The sequence below is a fragment of the Siniperca chuatsi genome, linkage group LG2 (genome assembly GCF_020085105.1).
Source record: "Siniperca chuatsi isolate FFG_IHB_CAS linkage group LG2, ASM2008510v1, whole genome shotgun sequence".
In the NCBI taxonomy this organism is placed as follows: domain Eukaryota; kingdom Metazoa; phylum Chordata; class Actinopteri; order Centrarchiformes; family Sinipercidae; genus Siniperca; species Siniperca chuatsi.
In genome coordinates this window covers 6832527-6842583 of record NC_058043.1, presented here as the reverse complement: position 1 = coordinate 6842583, position 10057 = coordinate 6832527, and the positions used below count along the sequence as shown (strand labels likewise).

Here is a 10057-nt window from a genome sequence, read left to right as displayed (position 1 = left end):
GGAGGCAGCTAACCCGGAAGAAAGGCGCGATTTAGGCTGTAGCTGCAGTCCGGGGTGTCCACATGTTCCTCTGTGACTGTGCATATGCCGTCTAATGTTAGTGGAGGGATACAGAAGAAGTATAACAGCGAAATGAAAAGTGGGCAAGCTCGTTAAAGGTAAGATATTTTTATACCTGCAGCTAACAGTGTATGTATCCAACATGGCAACAAACCTCCTCTGAAAACGTAACTTAAAGTAAACAACAGCCTGCACGTAGCTTTGGTAAACAAACTACTCTTTACATTATCTTTGTTTACAATCTTTGTGTTGATTTAAGGCAGTTATGTTAAAACAACAGCAGCAGTCAGGTAATTACACAGATCTCCAGTGTAATAACAACGTAGAAAATAAAGTTAATCACAGCCTAAAGATGTTGGAGATAAAAACTCTTGAGTCTGTAACAGATTACACTAATAAACAGTTTTCTATTAATCCTAGTTTCTGTACCTGCATAATACATTATAACACCTGCAGAACACAGTAGACGAGTTGCTGTAAACTTGTGATGTAAAGTATCATAGGAGCTCATCATAAGAATGACTGAAATATGTCAAATGGATGATAGTAGTTTTACCCATTTTGCATGAAAGGTTATTAGGTTTATTTTTAATCTTAGGTGCTGTAATGACTTTATGACAGCTCCCTGTCTGCTTCAAGAAAAGAACAATCGCTGGTTTGTGCTAAATATTGTTGGGTCTCTGTAATTAATATTATAAAGAGTACGGTCTAGACCTGCTGTATAGGAAAAGTGCAATGAGATAACTTCTGTTATGAATTGGCCCTATATAAATAAAATTTAATTGAATAAAATGAGCAGGGTGTCATCAAGTCATTAAATATCTGAGTGTATTACATATAATTTTAGAAATAGCAGGCCATAAAAGTCATTTGGTTGTCTGAAATGTTATGTGTTAGATCTGAGTTTATTCTCTCTGTCAGTTTTGATTTCCTGTGCACACATAACGGTGGTGGAACGTAACTAAATACATTTACTCAAGTGCTGTACTTAAGAACAGTTTTGAGGTATTTGTACTTTACTTGAGTATTTCCATTTCATGCTGTTTTATACTTTTCTACTACATTTCAGAGGGAAATATTGTACTTTGTACTGCACTACGTTTACCTGACAGCCGGAGTGACTTTTCAGATTAAGATTTGACAAAAAGGTGCAATAAGCTTATAAAATACAACACATTGTTAAAGATTAAAACAGTGGTTCTCAAACTTTTTAGCTTGTGACCTCTTACAAAAAACAGTGTCTAGTTGGCAGACGTCTGTGAGTTGTTAGCAGTTCCATCAAAGAGACATTTCCTCTCTAAACTTCTCAGATGTGAAATTAAATGTTTCATTTCAGTAACTGTTCAAGGAGGTACAATATCCTGTATTTCACAAAAAAAGATTAGAGAAAAGTTTTTAAAAAATGAATACAAACTTGTGCGGCATACATTAATCATCTCATGACCTCTCTGATTTATTGGATGACCCTTAGGAGGGGGCTGACCCCTAGGTTGGGAACCAGTGGACTAAACTATTTGACTGTATATAAAGTAGTTAAAACTTGCTCCACCTCAAGCAGCTACAACAGTAAAATACTGCAGTGTTAACAACTTGATGATGGCATGTATAATAATATATCAGTCATCAATTTTTTCTGCTGAATGAGTACTTTTTCTTTTGATACTGTAAGTACATTTGTTGTTAATACTTTTACTAAAGTAAGATTTTAAATGCAGGACTTTTACTCGTAATCGAGTATTTTTACATTGTTGTATTGGTACTTTTACTTAAGTAGAGGATCTGAGTACTTCTTCGACCACTGCCTTTAAAATCAACCTAATGCAAAATTTGAGATTCTTATCATACTCTTCTAACAGTCATGGGAAATATATGGTAGTAAAAAAAGTCAATTTATTCTTAGTATGTTTTACTATTATGGTTTTCTTTCATGTGGAGTTTGGTTTTACTGATTTCAGATCAGCCGGTGAGGCTTGCAGTGAGTATACCAGTAGTGTATTGTGCTGTTGTCTAAGCTGATGGTTGGTTGTGGTTTTGTTGCTGTTTATCAGACACTGTTAGAAGATGCTGAGTGATTCTAAGGCTGCAGAGCTGCTCTCCTTCCTAACCCCCAGTACACGTCCTGATGTCAAAGGTCACGCCACAGAGTACATCCTGGGACTGTCTGGACACAGGTAGGAGGCTGCTGCTGCTGCTGCTGCTGCTGATGATGATGATGATGACCATTAATAATGTAGCTTTTCATTATAATGTGGCGGCCAGGGACCCTTGTTTCTGCTCTCAGCTCTGATACAAATGCTAGCGTAGTCCTGAACTAGACCAGACTCTGATGCCGGCTCTTTCTCTGCCGTCCAGTGTGATAAACACTTTGGTTGACAGGAGGGGTGCTCCACAGATTTTAATACTGAGCTATGAGCAGGACGCGCATTACAGATGTGTGTTTTCACATCACAAATGTAAGTTTTAGACAGGTAAAATGTGAGACTTGACATGTAGGATCTTATAAGCTACACTGCAGGTGTGTAGTTAGTCCTGCTCACCCCTCTAATGTCAGTACTGCTAATATGTTTAATCAAACGCATGAGAGAAGACTATTCACAGACGTGTGCAGGATTTATTTGGATGTATTTACATCCTCGTGCTCAGCCACTCAGCTGTTAGTTCACCTTAAAGTTGCCACAGTAACAAACTCTCTTTTTGTGTGTGTGTGTGTTTGTTTTCAGGGATGGCTGCCGATTCCTCCGCTCTAAACCTGACTTACTTGTTGCCCTGTTTGCTCTGAATTCTGACCCGTCTATTGCTATAGTGAAGGACTGTTACCACATTCTCATCAACCTGTCAGCTGACGAGACTCTGCACCAGGTGATCAGTCTTGATTGATCAGCAGAGTGTGGTCTGAATGAACTCTTATTGATGATTTATTAATAAGTAACTACTCTAAAAAAGAGCTGTACAGCCCTCAGAGATGTTGTGGATTCACTCTTTGAAGGCAAACATGTTGCAGATTTTCTTGGTTGTGTTTCACCCAGGTTTTGGTGGCAGATGTCAAAGTTCTTCCAGTGTTGTTAAAGAACCTTCTGGATCCAGAGTACCCGTTCTCTGATCAGGTCTGCACCATCTTGTCCAACCTGACCCGCCATGATAAGACCTGCAAAACTGTGTTCAAGGTGGGTCCCTGTGATGGGTCTAGAAGTTTTACCAGGGATGGGAAGAGGTTTTGGCTGGGTGGCATGGTTAGTTGAAATACAATCTCAATTTAGGCCTCTGTGAGATCTCATTTTTATGTGACAACGATTCTGCCGTGTTTGTATTAGCAGGGAGATCTGTTGAATCAAAACAAACGCTCTTAATTTCTCCCTAAAGAAATTAAAAAAATAATAAAAATTGTGTCCCTGGGAATCGTGGGAGAAAATTGTATGGAAAAAATTGTCACCTCCTGGTAGGGACCCTGGCTGGTGTTATGGTTTATCTAGACCCTAATGGTTTATATCACAGACAGACAACAGAAAATAGATGATTTACTCTTGCTGTTGGAAAGATAAGAAGGTGTAGTTTTTGTCTACATATTTAGTTTTTGTCTATTGTTTTGCCTCCTCTCTTCTTGATTTTTGTAATTCTCTGTATTCTTCTTTAAGCCAAGAAGCTGTAGCACCATTATAAGTAGTTCACAGTGTTCCCATATTCCCCTTCACTTCACTGGCTTCCTGATTTAGGATTGAATTCAAAATCAAAATTACTTTAAGGGCTGTACACAGCTTGACTCCATATATCAGTGAGCTGCTGATCTCACACAGGTCCACAAAGCCTCAAAGGATAATGAGAGATGAGGTGTTTCTTTGGTGTTTCAGGTCCTCCAGGAGGGGGTTGGTCTGGCTCAGCTGGTGGAGATCTTTTGTAATGAAGGTTACAACAAGAAGGCTAAGCTTCACTACCTGGGTCCTCTGCTGTCCAACCTGACACAGCTGCCCGAGGCCAGAAACTACATTTTGGACAAGGACAGGTGACTGATTACACTATAGTGATGGTCAGACAGAGGGGGGTCTGCGCCTCCCAGTTTTCAAAACTGATATCATAATTATTTTTGCAGCAATTTGCAAGATGTGCACAAGTGTAAAAGTGGGCAGAGCTCTGAGTCTCAACAAAGTACATTTTTTTTACATTTCCTTTCACTATCCTACAGGGCCAGTGAGAATTTAGGGTAGAGACAGAGGAGAGTCATCACGTTCTGAAGCTGGGGCATGTATGAGCTCTGGTTTCTCATTTACGTTCAACAAACCAACGACACTCGCTATGGGAACCAAAACATATTTTTCTGCTTCAAGTCTATTTTCTTCTGTTTTACATATGCAATTACAGTGATTGTGTGTTGGACTCTGAGTGCTGCCAAAAAACGGGTGACCTACACTAAATACTGTGTCTGAACGCATCCTGTGTAGACGCAGATGGAGGACTGAAGCTGCTCTGCTAACGTTCTGCTTTCGCTATGCAGGCTGTGTAGACGTTGTGTTAGACCTAATCAGAGTGTATTAGTCTATATATCTATTAGTCTAAATTAGTAGTGTATTTGGTTCATAGGGCATACTAAGCCAAAGAAAGTAGTTTCAGGACAGACACAAAATTTACACCCCTAATATTCACAGTGAGTTCAATTGAAATCTGGACATTGACATGCTTTGGCCCTTTGGTCGTAATTATCTGTGTGTGTGTGTGTGTGTGTGTGTGTGTGTGTGTGTGTGTGTGTGTGTGTTGCAGGTGTGTAGTCCAGAGGTTGTTGCCCTTCACTCAGTACCAGGCATCAGTGGTGAGGAGGGGAGGAGTCATAGGCACTCTGCGCAACTGTTGCTTTGACCACGGTGAGACACAGACCTCATTTACACTCGGATAGCTATCTGATATCAGAACATTGTAAATGCATCCAAGAAGCATTTGAGACGGACTAAAATCCGACTGCTCAAACCCCCGCCAGAGGTCACGTACAAGCTCAGGAGGTGGTTTGAGATGCATTATAGCTATATGTTGAAAGGGTGTAAATGCATTTGTCTCTCTCAGACGCATAGGTAAGCTTTACTCCTCCCAACTGTAACTATGTCAGTAAGCCGTCAGGGGAAGTAGCCTCTACAGGGTCTGTCCCCTGTGATAACGCCAGCTGAAGTGACTCTGACATCTTAAAAAGTTCTGTTCAGCAATGTCTTTGTAAAACCTGTTATGTCCTCACTGAAATGTAGTCCAAAGGTAGTTCCAGTCATCTGATCCAAATCTCTCCTCAATCTGTCCAGCCCACCATGATTGGTTGCTAAGCGACGCTGTGGACATCCTGCCCTTCCTCCTGCTGCCGCTGGCCGGTCCAGAAGAGCTGACAGAGGAAGAAAATGAAGGTGAGAATATGTTTGTAATTGTAAACTATTTTAGTTAATTCAGTGTATCCTACTTTAAAGGATAAGTCTGGTGACATTCTCTATATTTCTTTTTGTCAACAAATCCCATGTGCCAACTCAGTCCAACAATGAATTGATCCAATAACAAGTATTATCTGTGTATCCAAAGCCTAATATATCTTATTCCTCTGTGCCATAGAGCTCCATTGTTGTCCAGAAACTATTAAAAACACATCATTGAGTCACACTGTTGCACTGGGTGACATGTTCCTTCATCACCTGGAGTTTATTTTGACTCAATCCCACACAACGTTTGCCAAAAACTACAGTGCCCCAGCTGTTTTAGGAAATGACTGAGCCTTTCTGAAATATGAAGCTATATGTTTGTGACCAGTTTATAAAGATTTACGTCTTCAGTAGGAACCAATGGGCTTAGGGCTGAGTGGGAAGGAACATCAGAAAGTATTGAGACACAGATTCTTGTCTGAACAAAATGTTTTTAGTTGATCACAATCCAAATTAAGCCCAGCCACAGTACCGCTGGTTCTGACTCTAACAGAAGTTGATGTGATGTTCAGGTCTGCCTGTGGACCTGCAGTACCTCCCGGAGGACAAGAAGAGAGAAGAAGACGCAGACATCAGGAAGATGCTGCTGGAAACACTTTTACTGGTGCGAAATAACAAACAGGCACAACAAACGCACACATGTAGACTCGTGTTTTCATGTCGAGCTCTAAATAGCTAATAAGTAATAAGCTAATAAGTTTGTCTCTTGTGTAGCTGACAGCGACTAAAGCCGGCAGGCAGACGCTAAAAGACAAGAACGCTTATCCGATCATGAGAGAGTTCCACCGCTGGGAGAAGGACGTCCACGTTACAGCAGCCTGTGAGAAACTGGTGCAGGTAGGAATCTAATCATCAAACAAGTCTTCAAGGCTTTTGACTGTCAAATACATTAAGTAGAAACTAACCACCAAATAATGAATATTCTCTTGTTACTCTTTGTGCTTTTATTGTGATGGTTGGGCTGAACTAGAAGTTTTATTTCCATATTACAGTGGCTACCGTCCCCTTAAAAAAATCAAATAATATTTTGGAGTTGTAACTATAAAATTGTTCTTAAATAAAATAAAGCAAAAAAAATAATAAACCCAATCATACGCTATTTTGTGCTCTTGTTTTTTATTTTAATACACACACAATTAACAGAAGAATGAAAACATTGTCTGTATTTGTTTTTTGCAATCTTCCAAACTGAGTTAAATACCTGAATGAAGACCGCACAGGACCAGCGTAGTCAACCTGAAGTCAGCCAGAACGATTCTTTCACCCAAATCACTTTTTACTTTTCAGCCCGATAATGTCCCGAACTGACAGACGTGAGGCATCAGGAACAAAAATGTGCGGCAGACATTTTGACACACGTTAATGTTATTAATTCCACTTGTGCTTTTCCTGCAGTGACAATTCAAAATATTTGCTGTGAAAAATATCTAATAGTTCATTTTATTCTGTGTACTGCGTCATAGCGGAAGACAACTGACGCGTCTGACAGCATGTCTATGTTTGTTTTTGCTTTCTCTTCGCCTATGATGTGCTCGAACAACATGGTTCCTGATATTCCTGATCGCAGAAGTTTGGGGTCATAACAGGAGCTGAAACGATTAGTCGATTAATCGATTAGTTGCTTAGAAAATATAATATTAACTATTTTGAAAATGGGTGAATCATTTAAGGTCATTTTTAAGCAAAAACTCAAAACATTCTTTGGTTGCAGGCAGCTTCTCCGATGTGATAATTTGTAGTTTTTTCTCTGTTTTATGGTATTGTAAACTGAATCTCTGGGAATCTGTGATTTACATTCTTAATATTTATCTTTGACATTTTATAGACAATTAATCGACTGAGTAAATTATAAATAATAATAAAATGAATAAAGGCTGAATATCATTTAGCTCCTTCAGTTTCAGGGTGCTGATATTGTTCATGCTGGCTCACTGTCACCCTGTCATGACTTACAGGGATACTTGAATAACAAGCCATCGTTAATATTATTAGCAACACCTGTGCTTTTCCTACTATGACTCAAAATATCTGCACTGAAAAAAGGCCTATTCAACAGCAGCAAACTACATCCTCCAAAATGACCATAAAATGAAATCAACACCTCTCTGAGACAGCTTCAACAAAAACTGAATATTGGTGTACGTAATGAAGTGGCAGCTGTATGCACATGTCATGTAGTGTACCCTCTATCCCCCGTCTCCTCCCTCCCTCCAGGTGCTGATTGGAGACGAGCCGGAGCAGGGGATGGAGAACCTGATGGAGGTGGAGATTCCTGAGGATGTGGAGGAGAAACTGAAGGAGGCTGACACCAAAGAACAGCAGGAGCTGGAGAAAGAGCAGGAGAAGATGAGACAGGAGGAGGAGGAGGAGAAGAAGAAGAGTGGCGCAGACAAAGGACAGGAGAATGAACTGATACAATAAAGCCTGTTTTTAGACCTGAAATCTGTAACATTTCTGGCTTCATATACTATATCTGTTAAAGTGACGGCTTTTTGTCATTCAGACATGGGTGTTTATTAAATGTTCAATACGGCTTTATTGAGACATGACTCGACAGTTGCAGATACTGCTGGAGAATAGCTCTGAGTTGAAAAGTAAAAGCAAGCGATGATATGAAAGAAGAGGAGTGTTTTCTGTTCTCCCACAGGCTGCATCAGTGAAGGATTTTAAAATGTATTTTGCTGTTGAAGCCTTAATTAGTGGTGTGAGTGTGAGGGAGACTCAGCCTGCTTCTCACAGGGAAGCCACTGATACGTTTTCATCATCTATTACTGATTCCTGATTCATGCTTTATAATGGCTGACAGTGATGAATCACATAATGTTAAGTTGGGGCTCTCGTGTAATTGCTATTTATGGTTGTTTTTTTCCCTCCTCTGTCCCACAAAACAAGGGGAAAAAATCATTTTATAGATGAATCTGACATGAGAAGAGTCGCAACAACTAAAAATTGGCTCATTTGCAGTGTTTTGTGTGTGTTAAACAGATTTTATTATTATTTTCCTTTAAGATGATTAATGACAAATTTATTACAGTGGTCCGAAAATGCAGAACAAGTGAATTTATGATGTAAATGTGACTCAGGTGCTTATTTAGATGTGAGACGACATGTAAAATCACCAATACTACCTAATGGTGTGCATTCTGACCCTTCTGAGGACTGAGCATCTTCACCGTGATGAGATCTCACCTTCTGGTTGGGTTGTCAGACTGTTTTGAGGGTGAAGTTCACTCCTTAACACCCATTTCACTCAATTTCCACTTTAAGTCGGTTTAAGGTTTGACTGTTTATTATGTATCATGTCGTTCCACCGCTTCATTGAAGCTATATGATGTTTACACTGAGTGAAATATTCAAACCCATGACAATATTCTACACGTCTGCTGCCTCATTTCAGACACTCTTCCCCTGAATTCAGTCTGACAGATTTGAAATCTTTGAGATCTCCACTAGAATTTAAAATACATTTCTGTGTGTCTGAACAATGTTCGGCTCCACAGCATGCGATTGTAATAACTGTTCTGTGACTTTTAGGAGGTTAAAGGAAATATCCGCCTTTAAAACACGTAAACATTGTTAAAAAACAGCTGATGTACATTGCATCCGTGTTCGGTGATCTGTCTCGATATATTCTGGTATGATTCGACCACTAAAGGCAATTAAGAGAATATTATCCCTTGCCAAATAAATTAAGTGTCACAATTGCCATTTATTTCAGATATAATCCTCAGTGCTGTGAAATAAGCTACAAGAGTAACTTATGAACCCGTTGTACTGCCTTATTCTCTTATGCATGGAGTCTGGAGTGTGCCACCGTAATAATTATAGTCTTTTTCAGTGTAATATATTCAGACTTGACAAACACATTATACGACTGTTTTTACAGACTGAGTAGAACTAACCAGTGAACTGATGGTGTGGTACAAAATTAGCTGAGCCCTTTAATAAATTTAGAAATATGAAATTAGTTAATTGCATTTCCCTTAAAATGATGCAGTGAAAAGTAAACATCATTGAACTTGCCAATCAATAATTCAGTTTTCTTATTCTGGCTTTAAATAATGAATAAATTATTGAATTTCAAGATGGAATCATTTTTAAAAAGGCTTTTAAATTTTTTTTTTGGTTCGTTTCCTACTTTAATTTCCGTTTGCATTTTGTGATCCATTCATTCAGAGACAGCTCTCATTAAAGCTGCGTTCATCAGCACTTTTGGTCATCAGGGGACAGAAATCCACAACACACTCCTCTGAGGCAGTTTTTAAATGACGGTGAATGACCAGAAGAGGGTGTCGGAGCATTTACAGTCTGAAGTTGATCTAAAAGCAGTTAACTGCACCACTGCTCTCTGCGGAAGTTCATCCTTAACTTGAAAATAAACAGATGGAAATTTCTGAATGATTCAAGTATATCACAATATGACTCAATAGTGAGTCAAAAAGCCTGAAGTCAAATCATTTTAACTTCATAATTGCAAATTGTGTCATAATTTTGTATTTAGTAGTTATGACTCTGTGTTAGAATTCAGATATTCGGATGTATTCAGATAATCTCTGATG

General features: G+C 39.2%; 1 protein-coding gene across 1 annotated transcript; it reads left to right on the top strand.

The window, feature by feature from the left end:
* hgh1 (HGH1 homolog (S. cerevisiae)) lies at positions 1–9589 on the top strand. The gene is made up of 10 exons (XM_044168202.1): positions 1–158; positions 2109–2231; positions 2781–2919; positions 3087–3224; positions 3906–4057; positions 4810–4910; positions 5334–5432; positions 6011–6102; positions 6213–6335; positions 7713–9589. The coding sequence occupies exons 2-10, from the start codon at positions 2122–2124 to the stop codon at positions 7917–7919; spliced, it is 1161 nt and encodes a 386-aa protein (XP_044024137.1). The 5' UTR covers positions 1–158; positions 2109–2121; the 3' UTR covers positions 7920–9589.
* The last annotated feature ends 468 nt before the right edge of the window (positions 9590–10057 follow it).